This window comes from Ranitomeya imitator, chromosome 8 (genome assembly GCF_032444005.1).
Source record: "Ranitomeya imitator isolate aRanImi1 chromosome 8, aRanImi1.pri, whole genome shotgun sequence".
Lineage (NCBI taxonomy): Eukaryota > Metazoa > Chordata > Amphibia > Anura > Dendrobatidae > Ranitomeya > Ranitomeya imitator.
In genome coordinates this window covers 73464847-73489300 of record NC_091289.1, presented here as the reverse complement: position 1 = coordinate 73489300, position 24454 = coordinate 73464847, and the positions used below count along the sequence as shown (strand labels likewise).

The 24454-nt window shown below is 44.1% G+C and overlaps 1 protein-coding gene across 1 annotated transcript in view; it reads right to left on the bottom strand.

The window, feature by feature from the left end:
• The window catches only part of SLC25A17 (solute carrier family 25 member 17), a 136722-nt gene that overhangs the window by 55411 nt on the left and 56857 nt on the right, over positions 1-24454 (bottom strand). The window contains exons 4-5 of the mRNA XM_069737078.1: positions 22579-22730; positions 6470-6586 (exon numbers count right to left, since the gene is read on the bottom strand). Of these exons, the coding sequence (XP_069593179.1) occupies positions 6470-6586; positions 22579-22730 (269 nt within the window). The remainder of the gene's footprint in view (positions 1-6469; positions 6587-22578; positions 22731-24454) is intronic.

The following is a 24454-nucleotide window of genomic DNA, read 5'->3' as shown; positions in this document are numbered from 1 at the left end:
TGGAAAAACTACTGTTTGGGCGCACGGCAGGGCTCGTTAGGAGCACACAAACAGACCCCTCAAAGAGCTTATCTAGATGTGTGGTGAGCACCTTGAACCCCAAAACCTCCTCAAATGTGACACCATTCTGGAAACTAGACTCCTCAAAGAATTTATCTAGATATGTGGTGAGCACCTTCAACCCACAAGTGCTTCACATAAGTTTATAAATTTGAGAAGTGAAAATACAAAAAATAAACACATTTTTTTCAAACAAAAATGTTCTTTCAGACCCAATCTTTTACATTCACAAGGGTAACAGGAGAAAATGAACCCCAAAATTTGTTGTGCAATTTCTCCTGAGCACACAGATACCCCATATGTGGGAGAAAACTATTGTTTGCGTGCATGGCAGTGCTCAAAAAGGAAGGAACACTGACTTTGATGGAATGGTACAGTTGTGGCCAAAAGTATTGACACCCCTGCAATTCTGTCAGATAATACTCAGTTTCTTCCTGAAAATGATTGCAATCACAAATTCTTTGGTATTATCTTCATTTAATTTGTCTTAAATGAAAGAACACAAAAGAGAGTGAAGCAAAAAGCAAAACATTGATCATTTCACACAAAACTCCAAAAATGGGCCAGACAAAAGTATTGGCACCCTCAGCCTAATACTTGGTTGCACAACCTTTAGCCAAAATAACTACGACCAATCATCAGTGAGTTTCTTACAATGCTCTGCTGGAATTTTAGATCATTCTTCTTTGGCAAACTGCTCCAGGTCCCTGATATTTGAAGGGTGCCTTCTCCAAACTGCCATTTTTAGATCTCTCCATAGGTGTTCTATGGGATTCAGGTCTGGACTCATTGCTGGCCACCTTAGGAGTCTCCAGTGCTTTCTCTCAAACCATTTTCTAGTGCTTTTTGAAGTGTGTTTTGGGTCATTGTCCTGCTTGAAGACCCATGACCTCTGAGGGAGACCCAGCTTTCTCACTGGGCCCTACATTATGCTGCAAAATTTGTTGGTAGTCTTCAGACTTCATAATGCCATGCACACGGTCAAGCAGTCCAGTGCCAGAGGCAGCAAAGCAACCCCAAAACATCAGGGAACCTCCGCCATGTTTGGCTGTAGGGACCGTGTTCTTTTCTTTGAATGCCTCTTTTTTTCTCCTGTAAACTCTATGTTGATGCCTTTGCCCCAAAAGCTCTACTTTTGTCTCATCTGACCAGAGAACATTCTTCCAAAACGTTTTAGGCTTTTTCAGGTAAGTTTTGGCAAACTCCAGCCTGGCATTTTTATGTCTCGGGGTAAGAAGTGGGGTCTTCCTGGGTCTCCTACCATACAGTCCCTTTTCATTCAGATGCCGACGGTTAGTACGGGTTGACACTGTTGTACCCTCGGACTGCAGGGCAGCTTGAACTTGTTTGGATGTTAGTCGAGGTTCTTCATCCAACATCCGCACAATCTTGCGTTGAAATCTCTTGTCAATTTTTCTTTTCCAGCCACATCTAGGGAGGTTAGCCACAGTGCCATGGGCTTTAAACTTCTTGATGACACTGCGCACGGTAGACACAGGAACATTCAGGTCTTTGGAGATGGACTTGTAGCCTTGAGATTGCTCATGCTTCTTCACAATTTTCTTTCTCAAGTCCTCAGACAGTTCTTTGGTCTTCTTTCTTTTCTCCATGCTCAATGTGGTACACACAAGGACACAGGACAGCGGTTGAGTCAACTTTAATCCATGTCAACTGGCTGCAAGTGTGATTTAGTTATTGCCAACACCTGTTAGGTGCTACAGGTAAGTTACAGGTGCTGTTAATTACACAAATTAGAGAAGCATCACATGATTTTTCAAACAGTGCAAATACTTTTGTCCATCCCCTTTTTTATGTTTGGTGTGGAATTATATCCAATTTGGCTTTAGGACAATTCTTTTTGTGTTTTTTCATTTAAGACAAATTAAATGAAGATAATAATAACAAAGAATTTGTGTTTGCAATCATTTTCAGGAAGACACTGAGTATTATCTGACAGAATTGCACGGGGTCAATACTTTTGGCCAAAACTGTATGAGGGAGACATGATCTGCATTGTGAGGTACAGAAAAGTATATACAGACACTATGTGAAGAAAATAAGGACTATTTTATTCCTGTGATTGTCTTCCTTAATAACAGCTAAACTTAGGCAGTTTAAACAATGCACTAAATATACATTATAAGAGCAAATGTATTCATACGCCTGTGACGGGGTGTACGGCATAGCAAGAAGGGACAACAGGCCAAGGGATGATTCCACAGATTTATTATCAAGAACGCTGGAACAACACATGCAGGTAGATCTACAGAGTCCACAATTAGTCCAACAGAACAGGTTCAGGGGCACCTCCCGATAATCCTTGTGCCAGCTAACAAAGCATTAGGCCACACGAGTCCAAGGGATCCCAAAACAATCCCACGAACGACGAGATATGTCCTCAGCTCAAGTCTCGCACCGTTCGCTTCCGCAGTCACAGATGGACATGGGGTCTTGCCTCAGCTAAGAATCCCCACTCCTTCTCTTTCAAGGATCAACTCACATCTGATCTCAAAATAAGAATGGATTGTCTGAGCTCCTGGGATCCGCCCATGAAGGGGGGTAGGGGTCACACCTTCTATTCAATGGTTGGGTCCACCAGAAGATTCTAGACTGGTGGGCTCCGCTTAATCTATGTAGTATGTACATTTGACTAGCCACCTGCTGTGAAGAAGAATGGCTATTCCTCCACTAGTGATGTTGACAAAGCTTAATTACATTAGAGCTTAGGGCTGCAAGTATTGGGGGAAGGAGACATATTGTTACAGGTGAACTCCCAGCACAAGAAAATATATAAATTACAGCTAATAGAAACCAGAGAACAGTTACATACATCAAATGGCATATTATTCAAATACAGGACAGGGCAAAAGTACATATCATAACAATCCCTTCCCCTCGCAACTTGTGTACGTACCAGGGACCTCTACAGGTCGCTGGTTAAGTACACACAGGCAGAGCGTAACTTACATGTGGCTTCATGCAGCCACAAATTGGCATCGTAGCTCTCCCACATCATTGCCCAGGAGAACATCTGCAGGCAGACCACCCATCACCCCAACCACACATCGCCTGACCCCAAAACCAAAGTTCAGATCCACAGTGGCTGTGGGAATAGTCCTCCATTGTCCACCAGCCAGTTCAATGACAATCCCAGGTCCCCGATGGATTGCCTCAGGCCGAACCACTCGGGGATCAGCCAGTGTGAGGAAAGCCCCTGAGTCACAAAATCCAATAAGTCTCTGTCCATCCAGCATGACCTCCTGCAAGTGCTTACCTCGATGAGCAGAAGTCGTCATAGCTGCAGGTCACACACCATAAACTCCTAGTGGTGCAACATGGGTGGGTGAGGCACAAGGCCAGTCCTCACGTAGTGGTGACACGTCGTCCTCCATGGCACTTGGCTGTACATAATTAATAATACAACTGGGTACAGGATTAATCCTCATTTGAACAGCTGGGCAGGAGGCTTGCAGATGCCCCGGCTGTCCACATCGATAGCATCTGTGCTGGGTCTCACTCCATCCAAGGCGTCCTCTTGGGCGAGGGGTAAGGGAACCTGGAGGCCGGCCCCCACCTGAAGGTGCTGTAGGGTTTTGAGGACGACTCCTCCATGGGCTGGCTGGGCATGAGGCCTGCAGATGCCCCAGATGCCCACAACCATAACACCTGCGCTCTGCTACTTCCTCTCCTCGTCGTATTCCAGAAAACGCAGTGGAAGCAACTGGAGGCACATTTACACGGGTATCAGCATGAGGTGGTGGCTTAGAGGAACGGGGAACAATGGGGACAGAAGAACAGGGGGCCACCGGTGTTGTGGAGCTGGTAGGCCTCTCTCCATCCTCCAACAGAACCCTCCACCGAGGCTTGATGGTGAGAGCCTCATCAGCTAGAGCTGCAGCTTCCTCCACAGTGGCTGGTCTCCTCTCACGCACCCATTCCCGGATCTCAGCAGGGCACTTGAAGTAAAACTGCTCTTTTAGGATAACCTGGAGGAAGGTCTCCCAGGTTAAGGCCTCCTCTGCCTCCAGCCAGCGATGACATATTTGTTTGAGTCTGTGGGCATACATCTTGAAAGACACTTCCTCATCACAGGCTAAAGTACGGAACTGAGTCCTGTAAGTGTCTGGGGTAACAGCATAATGTTCTAGAATAGTCCGTTTAATCTCCGCATACTCACAGTTCCCCCGAGGGTCCATAGCTCTATAGGCTGCGGCAGCTCCACCCTCTAAGAGCCCCACCAGATGTTGGACTCGCTCCCTTTCCGGGACTTCCATTAATCGACACTGATGCTCAAAGTCCTGGAAGAAGCCCTCAATGTCGCCTGCAGCCTCATTAAAGGGCTTGAAGTCTTTGCGGGACACTCTGGGGAGTTCCCTCATGGTGGGTGCTGGGGTTACAGTCTGTCTGGAGCTTCTAGCTGCTTCCAAAGCGATCTGCCTCTCCAGCAATGCCATCTCCTGAGCTCTGTCCTCGGCTCTGTGAATGGCCTCCCTCTCGTGAGCTCTGTGAATGGCCTCCCTCTTATCGTCTATGGTGGCCTCTTCTCCCAGCAATGCCAACTCCTCCTCGTACCACACAACCCACTGACTTTTTTGGATATTTACCTCCGGCTGCAGTCTTTCCTTCATTTGCTGTGAGGGTCCTTCCTCAGCGTCATCTTGCAGGCGAACTCCTTCCAAAGCCTCAATAAGCTGCTCCTTGGAGAGTCCCTTAAAACGGACTCCTACTTCACAGGCCTTTGATTGTAGGCTCCCCAAAGTCCAGTTCTTGTACTCTGCGGTGTTGGTTCCCGATGTTGGGCCATTGTCCTCCATTCCTTCTGCTCTGATCCCACCGCTTGCCACCAGTTTGTGACGGGGTGTACGGCAGAGCAAGAAGGGACAACAGGCCAAAGGATGATTCCACAGATTTATTATCAAGAACGCTGGAACAACACATGCAGGTAGATCTACAGAGTCCACAATTAGTCCAACAGAACAGGTTCAGGGGCACCTCCCGATAATCCTTGTGCCAGCTAACAAAGCATTAGTCCACACGAGTGCAAGGGATCCCAAAACAATCCCACGAACGACGAGATATGTCCTCAGCTCAAGTCTCGCACCGTTCGCTTCCGCAGTCACAGATGGACATGGGGTCTTGCCTCAGCTAAGAATCCCCACTCCTTCTCTTTCAAGGATCAACTCACATCTGATCTCAAAATAAGAATGGATTGTCTGAGCTCCTGGGATCCGCCCATGAAGGGGGGTAGGGGTCACACCTTCTATTCAATGGTTGGGTCCACCAGAAGATTCTAGACTGGTGGGCTCCGCTTAATCTATGTAGTATGTACATTTGACTAGCCACCTGCTGTGAGGAAGAATGGCTATTCCTCCACTAGTGATGTTGACAAAGCTTAATTACATTAGAGCTTAGGGCTGCAACTATTGGGGGAAGGAGACATATTGTTACAGGTGAACTCCCAGCACAAGAAAATATATAAATTACAGCTAATAGAAACCAGAGAACAGTTAAATACATCAAATGGCATATTATTCAAATACAGGACAGGGCAAAAGTACATATCATGACAACGCCTACAGGAGCTTTAGATCCATTATCATTAATATCAAGTTGGTCTCTTCCCTTTCAGCAATATCAAATTCCTTCTATGAAGGCTTTCTACAAGATTTTGTGGTTTTCCGTGGGAGTTTTTGCCACTCATCTAGAAGACAAGAGGTGACGTCAGACAAGGATGTTGAATGAGTTTGCTGGGCTCCCAATCTTCGTTCCAGTTCATACCAAAGGTATTTGATGGGGTTGAGGACAGGGGTTTGTGCAGCCAGTCAAGTTCTTTCACTCCAAACCCCCCCATTTATTCCATTTTGAACCTTGCCTTGTGCACTGTGGCAGAGACGTTCAGAAACAGAAAAGGGTATTTCCCAAACTGTTCACACAAAGCTTGGTGATGTAAGACTGCATGAAGATGTTGGCCATGGACTCCCATGCCATGAAGTGCCAGGTGCAGTTCTTGTGCCAATGTTGATCTCAGAAGAGTTGTGGACTTTGTGGATATTGAGTCTGCAGACAGTTGGTGACTTATGAACTTTTTACTTGAGCACTCGGCAATCCGCTCTGCACCTTTATGTGGTGCGCCACTTTGATACATCCTATTACAGGGTTGCCCTGGTGTTAGTGAGCTCTATAGAACAAGTCATTCTTACAGGAATGTTAGTAAAGGCAGACTGCATGGCGAGGGGCCTGAATGTAAAAAATTAATTTAGAAGTGAGCCCCAATACTTGTGTGCATAGTGTATCATTTCGCATGAGCTGCTTTACTCAATTAGGTGCATTTTTATTATGTCTAATTTTTTATCCTGTATAATATTGACACAGAATCATTAAATCTGTGCCATAATTCCTAGACACTTACCTGCAATGCCAGTGTATGAAGTGGGTTTTATATCATCGTTTCTAAATTTGGCCCCTTGAAGTTTCAGTCTTGTATTTACCACCCAAAGAGGAGTTGTGAGCAGGACATTCACTATCCCTAATAAAAGATGAAATTTTATACATGAAATACTGTGATAGAAATATACATATCATGTTGATCTCACTTGCATGTATACTCCTCTATAATCATATATACTCATATATCCACAGCTAATATATCTATATACTCAGCTAGTTTATAATCAATTGCTCAACTTGACCACATGAGCTAGGCCAGATGGTTCCTCAGTACTTTCCAGATGCCCAAAAAGCAGAACAGCACCAGATGTATTAAGTGCTGATCAGATGTCTCAACTTTGTCCTAGATGCAGAGAGCTGCATTTTAGCTGCTTAATCAGCATTCATATGTGCATTAATCACAATATTCTATATATATTTAGATAACCAAAAACAGAGGAGCTAGACAATATGGTAATTAACTAATCACCCCTAACCACTCCTTTCTATATGCAATTATAAAACTATGTATGTACAATAAATCATCAGTATTGATGGAATATTTTTCTGTCACAATGGTGTACAGTCCATTCTTGATGAGCACTCAAAATACTCAGTCTTATTGGGAACGGCCGCAGCACACACAGGGATAGATTTATCCAACCCAAATTTCCATAACATCTGGCGCCCAACGTGGGGCGTGGACGAAAGACACGGGGACCCTGCTGACCGGAGAGATGGAGGTGTTGGCTACAGCCTTGGTTTACGGGACGGAGACTGCGCAGCTCCATAAGTAAGGTAAGAAGATGTTATCATCTTACATGAAAGTCCCCTGTGCCCAGTCCGGGTCTTTACCTCTTGCCGGTCAGGTGTGGTCACCACCGCATTCCCAGATAGTGTAAAAAGTCCAAGCCCGTATCCAAAACCCTGGGATATAAGTCAAGGTGTCTGCTGTGTGCAATGAATGTGTTCCATGTTTGTGTAAGATACGGGAGACAGTTGGAGTGGTGACTGTTTTGCTTGTGGTTGCTGGGTAACAGACCGCAGGAGGTCAAATCGCTCGATAAGGTATTGCAGGATTCCCGTGCATAGGAGGAACAGGTAGTCCCGGGGCAGGTGGTCCCAAGCTCCAGGCTCTGGTAGTGATAACATAGAGGGCTACTGCAGATTCCCGTAGTGCCGGCGATCCAGTTAGGACGACCGGACCGGGGTGGTAGATTTCCTGCTTGTTTCTCACTCAGGCGACCAGGGCATAGGTGTGCCCAGTGCGACTGGCAGTAGTCTGTTCCCAGAGTAACCTGCACGTGTCACAGAATATTAAAAAGGGCATCGATTCTCCCGGAGTCTGTATCTGTTTGTTCAAGTAACGCATTGCTGCTTTAAGTGCATACAACTGTAAAGGAATGTTTTTTTTCCTCTTTTTCTGAACTTCCCCTTCTGCTGTAGCAAAGATACATCCATTTTAAATTACACTGTCACATCTGTTTTTGTAAAGTTTTCTGGTTCTGCGTTCTGAATAGTGCTACAGTGTAGCAATTTTATTTTTGAAGAAGTGAAACTAAATGGTATCTATGATTTTTGCTGTGACATACTTATTTTCAGATACGTGATTTTAGTGGCTTTCGATACAGTAGCATAAGAAAAGGGGAAGTGTGTGTGTCTGACTGCGTTTGAGCAGAGGAAGAAAAAAAAATAAGCAGTTTTAACTTTTTACTCTTTTGAAGGTTTTCCTTCTGTCTTTTACTTTTTAAAGTTTTATCTTTCTGTATCAAGGTTTTAAGTTTTTGGTTGTGTACCAAGTTTTTGACGGTTTTGTTTTCCTTTTTATATCAACTTCTTGTACCAACTTTTTGAAGGTTTTCTTCTCTTTTTGTCTTTTCATATACCCAATCTTTTTAAAGTTTTTGTTGTTGTTTTCTTTTTCCTTTTTGTTTGTTTTTCATTTTTTTGTTTTTGCCATGGGAAATAAAGTGGCCAAGCAACAGGAGGGTCTTTTACTTCCTGATGAGAAAACGGCCCCCAGATAGTGGCAGAACACGAAGGTGTTAAGTATGTGAAGAATTTTGGAAGGTATAAAGTATGTGAAATCTATAATAATGGCAGAATTCAAGCTGCAGAATGGCATGACGTAGAAAGGAAAATAAGGGAAGTTAGCTGATGTTATATTGCTGAATACTAGTACATGGTATACAGTAGCAGTAGAGCTTACATCGTTTAGGTGGTATAGAAAGATATGTGAGCAAACCAGGAAGTGATTTTTATGTGTATAAAATGGGGAAAGGTATTAAGCCATCAGCGCCTCCCCATATATTAGACATGTGCAGTCTGCTCTCAACAGAATCTATGGTATAGGGAGATTTTGCGCAATATGTGGCGCACCCCGATCCTCCCTACAGGGAGAAGGCATTATTATTCCAACCATGCCCGACTGCACAGAGGGGGGAGGAATTCTCCTCTCTATCCTCCTTTTTCTCTGTCACTCTTTCTCTCCTCCTTCTTCTCTCACTCTCCTTTCTTCTCCTTTTTCCACACTTTTCTCTTCTCGCTCTCTCCCTCTCTCTTCTCTACTCCTCCTTCTTCTTCTCCACACCTCTTTCCTCCTTCACTTACCCTCTTTCTCTCCTCCTTCTAAACTCCCCCACCACACCTATCTCCTCCTGCTCTTCCTTCTCCACACCCATCTCCACGCCTCTCTTCTCCTCCTCTTCTCTCTCCTTCACACCTCCCATCTTCTCCTCCCTCTTTTCCTTTTTCCTCACTCATCACCTTCTCCTCCTATACACCTTTCATCAACCCCTTTCTTCTTCATCTCCTCCTCTTTATCTGCCCCATATATCTCCTCCTGTTTCAGACTCTTCTTCTTCTGTGTTGCCGGCTGGGCCAACACCCAATTCAAACAATGTGGTCCTTACAGCACAAGGCACCCCTTCTATGTCCCTGGCACACTCCAGCCATTGCCAGTTATAATATCGGGGGAAGAATGTGAAAATCCCCCTACACACAATGCAGTAGGCAATTCCCCCCCCACGTGGGGCTCGAACCCAGGACCCTGACATTAAGAGTCTCATGCTCAGCCCTGCAGACAGCTCAGCCCCAGGTGCAGAGGGGGGAGGACTGACATCATCATCTGCTGATAATGTACAACTTCAGCACCGGTCAGAGCTGCCTACATTCACATCAACATAGAACTATAAGCCTATGTTTCAGCAAGGGGGGGAGACATCCTCACACAAAAAGGCAACTTCTGAGTCCATAAATCAGCCAGTGTATGACCCCAGCACACGCTATCAAAACTATTCCTCTGATGAAGATGGGGAGGGAACATCATACATGCTGCCCAGTACTAGGAAAAGAAACCCACAAGCACCAAGAATGCAGGGGCAGATAGAGGCACCACCATTACATTATGTGCACTTCACCCCAAGTCAGGTGACAATCTTCCAGACCCAGAGATGCATCCCATGCCATTTTACCGAAGAATGTAGCAGAACCAGCGAACATATATAGCCACCTGGAATGAGCTCTGGGCTATAAATGGAAATAAAAGCAGGTGATGCACTCTGGCCAATCATGAAGGAACAATTCAAACTTCCAGCAGAATTAGATGTACACGCTTGGGAGTCAGGGCCACAGCTAACTGAACAGCTCAGAGAGTGGGCCAAAGGCAGATTGGCAGGACAAGCCCTCAGCTTACATGACATGAGCCAAGACAAGACTGACTCTGTGGAGAAGTTTCATGGCAGAGTAATGCAAGTATTCCAAAACTTGGGCTTCACCATTCATGACCAGATACACAGGCAAATGTTGGCACAGGTCTTTGTGCATGGACTGAGGCAGCCAATCAGGAAACCACTGATAGTGGCTAGGCCCGAGAACAGGTCAATAGCGGTGGACTGATCCAGCAAAACAGGTTATGTGCGACTAGGAGACTGTTTATTGCTGATTGTCGCCAAAGCTGCCGCCATCATAGCACCACAAAGAGTGCGAAGAAGGAAACACGGGTGCTGCGCTGCTGAGAACGCCGGAAGGGGAGCCAGAAGTGAAGACACTGCAAAGTGCCGAGTGACGCACCAGAAGAACCGCTGCAGACTCCGGAGAGGAGACACTGACCTCAATAAGGCTAGCAAAGGGGAGAAGCTATGTCAAACCAGGGGGAAGAAGTGGTGGCAGATGCAGCCCCTGTAATGCCCCAAGACCTCGGGTTGGATGCAGCCGCCGATCTCATGGCACCCCCGGGCCTCGCCACGGACGCACCTGCAGGCCCCATCTTACCACCAGGCCCCGCAGCTTTAATCAGCAGGCTGGACCCCGCTGCCGCTACAGTGCCCATCATGCCGTTGTCCACAGTAGCCAAAGGGATTGAGTCCCAACCAGGAGTGCAGAAGACGGCCTCTCTCATGGTGACCACTGACCTGTAAGCGCAACCACCCTACAAAAACAGAAGTGTCAAGTGTTGCAACTGTGGGAAGTTTGCCCATTTCCGGAACCAGTGCAAAGCACCCACGCAACACAAGGGTTGGTCCAGAGAAACAGGTCAAGGAAGAAGTACAGAAAGCAGTGAAGCAGCCCGTCAATAGGACAGGGGCAAGCCAGGTCCGCAAGACACTATGCTCCTGACATGTAAAACCCCATCTGCAGGACCAATACCTCAAATTGCTCTGAAAGTCTGAAAGTGGATGGCGTTGTCAGATCTTTTCTTCTACACACCTGTGCAGCCAGAAGTGTGATGAGACCTGTGGAACTCCGCGATCCCACCTGACTATCAGAATCCTCTGTGTCTCGCATGGGCATTGATGGTCAAGTCAGACATTCCCAGCCGACAAAGCCTCTGAGCGTGTGCACTCTGCCAGGACACTCTATCCTGTCCCACTTTGTGGTGTCAGGGACCTGCCACTCAATCTGCTGGGAGCGGACCTACTGCAAAAGCTGAAGGCGACCACAGTGTTCCAGGAATATGCGACTGTGACACTTTCTTCATCCCTGACCCAAGAAGAATCATGCTGGCGGCCCTACATGAACCTCAAACAACCAAAGGAGGCCTACCCAAGGAGGTACTGGACGTAGTACTAGAAAGTCTATAGTCTAAGGGACCCCAGGACTTGGGAAAACCTCAAATTGCTCCAGTGCGGGTATCACTCAAGCCAGGCACTCCATATCCTCGCAAGGCCCAGTATCCCCTGCCCATCGCCTAGAGTCAAGCTGTCTCTGACCAACTGAAGATCTACCTGGAAAGAGGAATCATTGTTCCTTGCACATCGCCTTGCAATACCCCGCTTTTCCCGGTCAAGAAAAAGACTGTGAAAGGAGAACCAGCCAAGTTCAGAATGGTACATAACCTGAGAGCTGTGAATGACGTCACGGTGTTTGAAACTCCAATTGTGACGAATCCGCACACTCTGCTCTCAAATGTGCCTTCCACAGCAAAAGTGTTCACAGTGACCGACCTGGCCAATGCTTTCTCCAGTGTTCCCCTTCATCCAGAAGACCAGTTCCTGTTTGCCTTTAACGCACCAGGGGGGACAGCACACATGGACAGTGATGTCACAGCGGGCCCAGAACAGCCCTTCAAAGTTCAGCAAAGCAATGTCCACAGTCCTCACCAAATGGGTCACAGAACATGCAGAAGTAACCCTGCTACAATACGTGGACGATCTACTCCTTTGTGCACGTGTAAAGCCCATTCCCTTGTCTCTCCTAATCTACCTGGCGGAGCAGCACTGAAAGGTCTCAAAGAACAAGGTCCAGTGGTGTCTGAAGCGAGTTACATTCCAGGGACACTGTATTGCTTACTAGACGAAACACCTGACAGATGACCGGAAGACCACAGTGGAGAAGATGGTTCCTTCAACAACTCCAAAGGCGCTACAGGCCTTCCTTGGTCTAGTTTCGTATTGCAGAGCCTGGATGCCTGATGCCTCAGTCCTAATGCATCCTCTGTATGACTGCATCAACGTAACCCCGTTCCTCCTGACAGATGCAGCCTTCAGCTCGTTCAAGAAGTTAAAAGGCTCTGTAGTCTCAGTGCCAGCACTAGGCCTACCTGACTACAAGAAGCCATTCCATCTCTACCTGATGGAAAAAGAAGGCCTTGCTACTGGAGTCCTGATGCAGCTTCAGGGGGGAAAGCAGAGACCTTTAGGCTACTTTTCAGCTCGCCTGGATCCAGTTGCAAGGGGAGCTCCCTCCTGCATGAGAGCAGCATCATTCTTGAATATCCAAACCCAGCCAAAACATCTCTCCACCGCCAGGCATCTTCGCCTCCAGTGCTCTCTACTGCCCGACAATGTCACCATCTCCAGATGCACAGTCCTCAACCCGTCCACTCTACTCCCACTCCCAAGGGGGGATACAGATATGGACCCTCAGATCAAAATTCTGATCAAAGTCTGCATGATACCTTCCGCAGGGATCTGGATTTGCTCTGGACGGATGACCATGACTGCTTCAGCATCATGCAACAGGAAACAGCAGGACTACCCAAGGTGGCAGAAGAGTCACTGACCGACACAGAGTTGATCCTCTATGTGGATGGCTCCAGATTTGCAGATGATGACGGAAGATTCCACACGGGATGTGCAGTGACCAGCAATCAAGAGTCCTGTGGTCCAGAAGTCTGGCTGCCTAGTCTGTCAGCCCAGGAAGCAGAACTGATAGCGATGACGAAGGCCTACCAGATGGCAGAAGACAAGACTGCGAACATGTATACGGATTCAAGGTACTCACATGGCACAGCACACGACTTTGGACCCGTTTGAGCTGCAAGAGACTTCATCACATCAAGCGGAACAACCGTGAAGCATCATGGAGCCATCAAGGACCTGCTGGACGCACTCCAACTTCCAAAATGGTGGCAATAGTAAAAGTCAAAGCACATGGAAAACTGAACACAGTAGAGGCACGGGGAAACAACATGGAGGATACGGCAGCTAAAGGAAGACAATATGGAGAAGTGGGAGAAGTCGTAGAGCCGGACGGCTACTACATGATGACCAGATGGCGTCTTGGGATCTGCTTAAAAAGCTGCAGGAGCAAGCCCCAAAAGGACAAGAAGGAATGCTGGATGCGGAACGGAGCAACACATGAAGAAGGAAGGGTATACTCAATGGACTACAAAGGCTGTTTACCCCGAAGCAAGAACCCTATGGTGGTCCAGTGGGCACATGCACCCACACACAGATCAAAGACACAGATGAATGATCTGATTGGTGCTTGCTGGTTTGCTGCAAGGATCTCCACCCTAACAGCCAAGTTCACTAGCAGTTTTTTGACCTGCGGCAAATGCAACCCTGGAAGAATGGAGAAAGTTCCCACACATCATCTTGCCAGACCACTGTACCCCTTCCAGAGGATCCAGATAGACCACATCCAGACGTCGGCAAGTGGGGGATTCGAATATGCTCTTGTGGTCGTGGATGTGTTCTCAGGATGGCCAGAAGTTTTTCCCAGTGAGGAACCAGTCAGCAAAGACTACTGCAAAGAAGCTACACTTGGAGATGAGATATGAAGATATGGGGTCTCAGAAGTGATAAAGAGTGACCAGGGACCCACATTCACAGCAAATCTCACACGAGAGATCTGGTCAGCAGTAGGGTCAGACTAGTAGTGTAGTGTGGCCTACACACTCCTTACAATCCCCAGAGTAGTGAGAAAGTGTAAAGACTGAAATGGACACTTAAGAACAGGATGTTGAAAGTTGTCCAAGAGACAAATAAAGCATGGCAGGAGACACTCCCAATCACACTACTTAGTGTTAGGCAAACTCCCAGAGGCCCAGAAAGGCTGTCACCATATGAAATTTTGTTTGGGTCTAGTCCCAGGTTAGGGGTATTCTTTCCCTCAGCAGCTGACTATGCAATATGATACTTTGTCTGCTTATGCAATTGAACTCACCAAGAAACTTGCTAATATCCATTCTTGAGTTTTTTTTTTCTTCATTGCCAGATCCAGATTCAGTGTCCGGTACGCACTCCTTGAAGCCAGGAGCCAGAGTGTTGGTGAAAAAAGTTTGTAAGGAGAACACCACTCGATCCCAGATTTGATGGTCCTTTCCAAGTGCCACTGATGACACCAACCTCTGTGAAGCTGGAGGGAAGACCCACTTGGACCCAATCATCGCATTGCAAGAAAGCTCCCCTACAGGAGGATGACACCCAAGCCTGGTATAAGACGCACCCCCATTTTTCCCCAAAATATGGTGGGAAAAAAGTGCACCTTATAATCTGAAAAATACGGTAATTTCTATGTATTTTGGTGTTTTGATAATGAAAAAAATTTTGAATAAAATCGTAAACGTCAAGACTTGCCACAAACCTATAGGTTCTTCTGCAAACTCTGGTGTGAATCATCGGAAGGCTGCTTATTTTCTTTCCCCAATAACATCAATAGGAACTGCATGATTGGCTGGTGGCAGTCAGGTGATTAGTAACATAATGAAAGGTCCTTACACTTTCAAGAAATTTGCATTTGAATTTCATTCATCAACAGTGTTTCCACAAATTAGCGTCATCACTTTATGGACGTGTATTAATTCGCCCTGATCGTTTCTGTTTCATTTGTGGTGAATATACAGTGTTGAATCAACAGCTGATTATTACAGACTTTGGGAAAAAAAGTATACTTTGCATACTTCGGACTAAAACTTGGAGATCAAGAGAAAGCTGGGGCGCCTCATAAAGTGTGCAAACGATGTGTTGAGGACCTCCAAAATTAGTTCAAGGGTAAGAAAAAAGCTTTCCGTTATGGGAATCCTATGGTATGGCGAGAGCAAAAGAACCATAGTGACAACTGTTACTTTAGTTCATGCAATGTGAAAGGGTATAATTCTCCAATCTTCACTCAGCAATTCGTCCCATCCCCTATGGCACAGATATACCAGTACCCAAGGCCCCTGCTACCTTGGAAGAGATACCTATACATAAAGGAAGGTGGAATCATACCTGAACCAGATGACGAATCAAGTTCTGACTTTGAAGTTGATCCCATTCCAATTTTTTTTCCCAGGAGGAGAGTAAGAATTTATTAAAGGGACACTGTCACCTGAATTTGGAGGGAACAATCTTCAGCCATGGAGGCGGGGTTTTTGGGTGTTTGATTCACCCTTTCCTTACCCGCTGGCTGCAATATTGGATTGAAGTTCATTCTCTGTCCTCCATAGTACACGCCTGTGCTAGGCAAGATTGCCTTGTGCAGGCATGTACTACGGAGGACAGAGAATGAACTTCAATCCAATATTGCAGCCAGCATGCAGCCAGCGGGTAAGGAAAGGGTGAATCAAACACCCAAAAATCCCGCCTCCATGGCTGAAGATTGTTCCCTCCAAATTCAGGTGACAGTGTCCCTTTAAGAGACTTGAATCTTGCAAAGATGACGCTGAGTTACCGGGATCAAGGCCCAAAAGCAGGAATTTAATGTTACCAGGAGTGTCTTTTTCATGGTTTAGACATCGTGAAAAGGAGTTCGTTCCTTACTTTGCCCAGGAAGACAAGTTGGTTCATTGCATCAATGTTGAAGGTTTGATGGGTCAATTTAAAATCCAATATAATTCAGCGTCTTTTTATAGATTCTTCAAAAATAAGTCTCAAAGCAGTTTTACTCCACAATGGCGGTTTGTACGCTTCCATCCCTGTAGGTCATTCCGTACACTTGAAGGAAACCTACAAGACCTTGAAATTGGCTCTTCGTAAACTTAAATATGAAGACCACGGTTGCCAAGTGTGTGTGTGGTCTTGTGCATGCTGCTCAGGCAACCAGCTGGGTATACCAAATACCCATTTTTTCAGTGTCTGTGGGACAGTCGAGACCGATAAAATCAATGGACAAAGAAGAGTTGAGAGCCAACGGCGCTCACGGTTGGTGAAAAAAAATGTCATCCGAGAAACATTGGTACCTCCCAATAAAGTTGTTCTACCACCTCTCCACATAAAATTGGGATTGATGAAGCAATTTTTCAAATCACTCCCAAGAGATGGGTAATGCTTCAAATACTTGGTCACCAAGTTTCCAAGCCTCTCGGGGGGCAAAATTGAAGGAAGGTGTGTTCATCGGACCAGACATTAGAAGGCTTATATCTGATAAAGAGTTTGTCAATACCATGATGGATCTTCAAAAAGAAGAGTGGATTGCATTTAAAGAGGTCACAGAGAAATTTTTAGGCAATAAAAAAAGATCCTGACTAGAAAAAGATTGTCGGATGAATGCTGAAAGCATTTCAAGCTTTAGATTGCCTGATGAGTTTGAAAGTGCATTTCCTCCATTCTCACCTTGACTACTTTCCTGAAAGTTTTGGAGTTGTGAGTGAAGAGCAAGGTGAACGATTGGACCATAAGATTAAAGGGATGGAAAGAAGATACCAGGGAAAATGGAGCATTACAATGATGGCAGACTACAGTTGGATGTTTCAGAGACATTCCAGATGCAACTCACAAGCATAAATGTACCAAGAGAAGCATCAGAGGGGGAAAAAAAATCAATTTTAGTGAGTGTTAGTGAGGTTATTTCAGTGCAAATATGATTTTCATGAAAAATTTGTAATAAAAAATTAATTTTATAAGTCTATTTTCATTTATTTCGCGGTATTGCCTTATTTAACATAGTTACCTAAATTGTCAGGAAACGTGATGTCCTATGACAAAACCGAGGTCATTTTTGTTTTTTGGTGTGCCAAATCCATAAAGATTACGTCAACTAACAAAAACAACTCTTGAAATGTTATTTTTTGCAGACCTTTGTTATTTTCAAGCTAAAACTAGAGGGATCTTTATTTTGTGTAGAACAAAAATGTTTAGACAAACTAATTTAAAATTCAATTTTGTTATGTTGTGTCTTGTACATTTTTCATTTTCCTAACGATCTGGATAGTTCTTACAACGTATAGTACAGTCATGGCCAAAATTTTTGAGAATGACACCAAAATTATATTTTCACATGATCTGCTGCCCTCTGGTTTTTATTAGTGTTTGTCTGATGTTTATATCACATACAGAAATATAATTGCAATCATATTATGAGTACCAATAGGTTATATTGACAGTTAGAATGAGTTAATGCAGCAAGTCAATATTTGCAGTGTTGACCCTTCTTCTTCAAGACCTCTGCAATTCTCCCTGGCATGCTCTCAATCACCTTCTGGACCAAATCCTGACTGATAGCAGTCCATTCTTGCATAATCAATGCTTGCATTTTGCCAGAATTTGTTGCTTTTTGTTTGTCCACCCGTCTCTTGATGATTGACCACAAGTTCTCAATGGGATTAAGATCTGGGGAGTTTCCAGGCCATGGACCCAAAATCTCTGTTTTGTTCCATGAGCCATTTAGTTATCACCTTTGCTTTATGGCAAGGTGCTCCATCATGCTGGAAAAGGCATTGTTGGGCGCCAAACTGCTATTGGACGGTTGGGAGAAGTTGCTCTTGGAGGACATTCTGGTATCATTCTTTATTCATGGCTGTGTTTTTAGGCAAGACTGTGAGTGAGCCGATTCCCTTGGCTGAGAAGCAACCCCACACATGAATGGTTTCAGGATGCTTTACAGTTGGCATGAGACAAGACTGGTGGTAGCGCTCACCTCTTCTTCTCCCAATAAGCTATTTTCCAGATGTCCCAAACAATCGAAAAGGGGATTCATCAGAGAAAATGACTTTGCCCCAGTCCTCAGCAGTCCACTCCGTGTACCTTTTGCAGAATATCAGTCGGTCCCTGATGTTTTTTCTGGAGAGAAGTGGCTTCTTTGCTGCCCTCCTTGAAACCAGGCCTTGCTCAAAGAGTCTCCGCCTCACAGTGCGTGCAGAAGCACTCACACCAGCCTGCTGCCATTCCTGAGCAAGCTCGGCACTGCTGGTAGTCCGATCCCGCAGCTGAAACAGTTTTAGGATACGGTCCTGGCGCTTGCTGGTCTTTCTTGGGCACCCTGGAGCCTTTTTGACAACAATGGAAGCTCTATCCTCTAAGTTCTTGATGATGCGATAGATTGTTGACTGAGGTGCAATCTTTGTAGCTGCGATACTCTTCCCTGTTAGGCCATTTTTGTGCAGTGCAATGATGGCTGCACGTGTTTCTTTAGAGATAACCATGGTTAACTGAAGAGAAACAATGATACCAAGCACCAGCCTCCTTTTAAAGTGTCCAGTGATGTCATTCTTACTTAATCATGACTGATTGATCGCCAGCCCTGTCCTCATCAACACCCACACCTGTGTTAATGGATCAATCACTAAAACGATGTTAGCTGCTCCTTTTAAGGCAGGACTGCAATGATGTTGAAATGTGTTTTGGGGGTTAAAGTTCAATTTCTGGGCAAATATTGACTTTGCAAGTACAGTAATTGCTGTTAAGCTGATCACTCTGACATTCAGGAGTATATGTAAATTGCCATTAGAAAAAAATGAAGAAGTAGACTTTGGAAAAATTAATATTTGTCTCATTCTCAAAATTTTTGTCCATGACTGTAGACTACAGCAACATGTTACAAATAAATAACAAAGGAACTACAGGAATTTAAAAAATGACTCATTTTTAAATTGCAGTAGTTCTTTCGTTTTTTTTTTTTTTGGTACAATGTAGCTGTAATTTAAAACATGTTAGAAGAACTACCCACTTTTTCTTTTTTTTATCTACAGATTGCACATATAATTTTCATTCTTAATTCTAGTATCATCATTATAAACTATTCATATATTGTTCTATTGTGTGTCTTGGTTTTGATACTCACCAGTAGGTGGCACATATAATTTTCCTGAATCACGGGTTCTTTTATAAGTTGTTTTATATCCTTCTTTGTATGATAGTCTAAAGAAGAAATCTTATCAAATTTGAAAAGCGTTGCTGTCTTAATAAATGTTTGTTGCTTTTCTACACCCTCCCATCCTTGTCTTGTTCATCATCAGTGTCCACCACAACGTTGTTCTTCTAAGCAGCTGCCTAGAACTCTGAAAATGAAAACGGTTGAGGCCCACAAAGCAGGAGAAGGCTATAAGAAGACAGCAAAAGCGTTTTCAAGTTGCACTTTCCTCAGTTTGAAAAGTAATTAAGAAATAGCAGCTAATATGAACAATGGAGGTTAAAAAAGGTCTGGAAGACCAAGCAAAATTTCAGTGAGAGCTGCTTGTAGGATTGCTAGAGGGGCAAAGCAGACCCTGCTTGACTGCAAAAGACCTTCAAAAAGATTTAGCAGACTCTGGAGCATAGTACTTTGTTCTACTGTTCAGAAAAACCTGCACAATTATGGCCTTCATGGAAGAATCATCAGGAGAAAACCTCTCCTGCATCTTCATCATAAAACTAAGTCAGAAGTGTGCAAAATAACATCTAAACAAGCCTGATAAATTTTGGAAACAAGTCCTCTGGACCAATGAGGTTAAAATAGAATTCTTTGGCTACAGTGATCATAGATACAGTACAGACCCAAAGTTTGGACACACCGTCTCATTTAAAGATTTTTCTGTATTTTCATGACTATGAAAATTGTACATTCACACTTAAGGAATCAAAACTATGAATTAACACATGTGGAATTATATACTTAAAAAAAATGTGTGAAACAACTGAAAATATGTCTTATATTCTAGGTTCTTCAAAGTAGCCACCTTTTGCTTTGATGACTGCTTTGCACACTCTTGGTGTTCTTTTGATGAGCTTCAAGAGGTAGTCACCGGGAATGGTTTTCACTTCACAGGTGTGCCCTGTCAGGTTTAATAAGTGGGGTTTCTTGCCTTATAAATGGGGTTGGGACCATCAGTTGTGTTGTGCAATAGTCTGGTGGGTACACAGCCGATAGTCCTACTGAATAGACTGTTAGAATTTGTATTATGGCAAGAAAAAAGCAGCTAAGTAAAGAAAAACAAGTGGCCATCATTACTTTAAGAAATGAAGGTCAGTCAGTCCAAAAAATTGGGAAAACTTTGAAAGTGTCCCCAAGTTCAGTGGCAAAAACCATCAAGCGCTACAAAGAAACTGGCTCACATGAGGACCGCCCCAGGAAAGAAAGACGAAGAGTCACCTCTGCTTGAGCATAAGTTTATCCGAGTCACCAGCCTCAGAAATCGCAGGTTAACAGCAGCTCAGATTAGAGACCAGGTCAATGTCACACAGAGTTCTAGCAGCAGACACATCTCTACAACAACTGTTAAGAGGAGACTTTGTGCAGCAGGCCTTCATGATAGAATAGCTGTTAGGAAACCACTGATAAGGTCAGGCAACAAACAGAAGAGACTTGCTTGGGCTAAAGAACACAAGGAATGGACATTAGACCAGTGGAAATCGGTGATTTGGTCTGATGAGTCCAAATTTGAGATCTTTGGTTCCAACCACCGTGTCTTTGTGCAACGCAGAAAAGGTGAACGAACGGATGGACTCTACATGCCTGGTTCCCACCGTGAAGCATGGAGAAGGAGGTGCAATGGTGGGGGGGTGCTTTGCTGGTGACACTGTTGGGGATTTATTCAAAATTGAAGACATACTGAACCAGCATGGCTACCACAGCATCTTGCAGCGGCATGCTATTCCATCTGGTTTGCGTTTAGTTGTACCATCATTTATTTTTCAACAGGACAATGACCCCAAATACACTTCCACGCTGTGTAAGGGCTATTTGACCAAGAAGGAGCGTGATGGGGTGCTATGCCAGATGACCTGGCCTCCACAGTCACCAGACCTGAACCCAATTGAGATGGTTTGGGGTGAGCTGGACCGCAGAGTGAAGGCAAAACAGCAAACAAATGCTAAGGCTAGGTTCAGATTGCGTTTTAGCAGTCCGGTAGACGAACTGCGTTACACCGCGGCATAACACGGTGTAACAGTCTGTTAACGCTGCCATTTAGCTCTATTTCGGGCGCATCGCTAGCGCACGCCCATTTAGCGATGTGCCGTCATTGAGTGACGGACCCTGGGACGCGGGCTGCAACGTTTTCGGGTCCGTCACTGCTAGCACAGATAGAGCATCTTCTATCTCTATCTGCGCTAGCGATATGACGTATCGGCACTTGCATTAATAGCAGCCCGTTAACGCATGTGTTGAACGGGCTGCTGTTAACGCAATGTGAACCTAGCTTAAGCATCTCTGGGAACTCCTTCAAGATTGTTGGACGACCTCTTGAAGCTCATCAAGAGAATGCCAAGAGTGTGTAAAGCAGTCATCAAAGCAAAAGGTGGCTACTTTGAAGAACCTAGAATATAAGACATTATCAGTTGTTTCACACTTTTTTGTTGAGTATATAATTCCACATGTGTTAATTCATAGTTTCGATGCCTTCATTGTAATTGTACAATTTTTATAGTCATGAAAATACAGAAAAATCTTTAAATGAGAAGGTGTGTCCAAACTTTTGGTCTGTACTGTATGTGTGAAGAAAAAAGGGCACAGAATTTCAGGGAAAGAACAACAACAATTAAGTATCGGGATTGATCAGTCATGCTTTGAGGTTGTGTTGCAACCAACAGCAAGGGAACATTTCACGGATAGAGGGAAATATGGATTCAATGAAATTTCAACAAATTCTTAATGTAAACACATCTTCTGTAAAAAAAAAGTTGAAGTTAAAAAGAGGATGGCTTCTACAAATGGATCATGATCCTAAACACACATCAAAATCCACAATAGACTACGTCAAAAGGCGCAAGCTGAAGGTTTTATAATGGCCCTTACAGTCCCCTGATCTGAACATCATTGAAAATATGTGGCATGACCTCAAAATAGCAGTGCATGCAAGATAACCCAGGAATCTCAGACAACTGGTAGAATTTTCCAAGGAAGAATGGATGAAAATCCCTCAAACAAGAATTGAAAGACTCTTGTCTGGCTACAAAAAGCATTTACAAGCTGTGATACTTGCAAAAGGGTGTCTACTAGGGTACTACCATGCAGGGCGCCTAAACTTCATCATCGGCCCATTTTCCTTCTTGTAATTTTTAAAATATAACGGATGAAAATATATTTTTTGGCCTAAAATACAAAGGAAATTAGTCATCTTTATCCTTAGCCCTTTTTTTTTAATTATTTCATCTTCAACTTGCTTAACTGTTCACAATAATAGTAATTTTGATCAGGGGTGTCCAAACTGTTACATGTCACTGTAGGTATTTTACATTCAGCTGTTATTACCTGCAATGAAGCCAATAGTCAGATCCTTGCTCGTGGTTGCCGCAGTCCCTCTTATCCATAAAGACTTGAGACTTTTAAAAGTGTAAAAATAGACGAAGTTGGAGCAGCAGAGACTAGAGATTACGGGAAACCAACCACGGTATGGAGCAAGTCTACAAATTAAGATAAATGCAAAAAAAAAAATTAAATTAAAACTAATCATTCATATTTGGACTTTTCTTTTTGCATGGCCCTTCATGGTAATGAGATTTGTACCAATTAGTGTGACAAGTATAATCAATACTGTATAGCCCATTAAATTCAAATGCATTCATAACCTAAGGGTAAATGTCAAGAAAAAAAATAAACTCAAATAAATTAAACGGAAACTCTAAAAGAAAATATAGGCTATTAAAGCATGTCACAAAGCCCTAGTTATAGAAAAAACAAACAGACAGCAGGTTTAGGCTCTGTTCACATTTGCATTACAAGCCGTACAGGAGACTTTGTTGCAGAGATTCTGCTTTTTTAAACTTGAATAGCAAAGCATGGAAAGCTATTTTTTTTTTTTTTCAAAATAACAGACATGACAGAAACTTTACAAATCCCATTATAGCTAATGGGGTCAAATTATCCCTGCATAAATTAGGTTATTCTATCCCTAGAAAAGAATAGAATAACCACATTTCTTATGTAGATGTGAACATATCTCTAAATTTAAAGAATGTGCTTTTCAAGACACAAATCAACATGATAAATTCAGATCTGCAGAGGAGAAGTTATTTTAAAGGGAATCTGCCTACAGGTATTTGCCATATAATCTGAGAGCGGGTTGATGTAGGGAATGACGTATCACTTAGGCTACTTTCACACTAGCGTCGTTCGACGCACGTCACAATGCGTCGTTTTGGAGAAAAACGCATCCTGCAAAGTTGCCCGCAGGAGGCGTTTTTTCTCCACAAACTTTCATGAGCGACGCATTGCGACATACCGCCACATGTCGCATCCGTTGCACGCGTCGTGTTTTGGCGCACCGTCGGCACAAAAAAAGTTACATGTAACGTTTTTTTGAGTGTCGAGTCCGCCATTTCTGACCGCGCATGCGCGGCCAGCACTCCTCCCCCTCCTCCCCGGACCTTACAATGGGGCAGCGGATGCATTGAAAAACTGCATCCGCTGCCCCCGTTGTGATTTTATTTCACAGTATGCATCGGTACGTCGGCCCGACGCACTACGACGGGCCCGTACTGACGCTAGTGTGAAAGTAGCCTTACTGGTCTCCATGGTGTCATTTTGATACAATCACAGTTTTATCTGCTGCAGATCTAGCAGTTCTCCAAATGCTGAGCTCTGTATAACCCCGTCCACACCAAGGATTGGCAGCTTTCTTTGTACACTGTGCATAGGCAGAAAGCTGCTAATCAGTGGTGGGGGCAGGGTTATACAAAGCAGGAGAACTACATGGCATAAAAAATCATTTTTTTTTTCACTAAAACATTTATTTAGCTCAGATTTTTTCCACAAGTGGTAATGTGAGAAAATTGACCCCATAATATATTATGCAATTTCTCTAGCACCCTCTTGAGTTTAAACCAGGAAATACAAACTAATTTCTTCAGACTTTCATCTATACGGTCAATAGCGAGTCCGTTTTTTACATGCTTTTGTGTCCGTGAGATGTTCGTGTTTGATACATTGTCTTACATTTACAAAGATGAGCAAGAGAGTAACAATGTTTGAACTTTTGAATTTCAGGCTCCATATCTCACCATTCACTACCGCTTCAAAAGTGAGATTACCATCATTTTATAGACAATCATCTTGGCTATCTAATACATAAAATTGACTTGCAATTATTTAGCATATGATTACTTATGCAGATTCTAGTCATGTCACT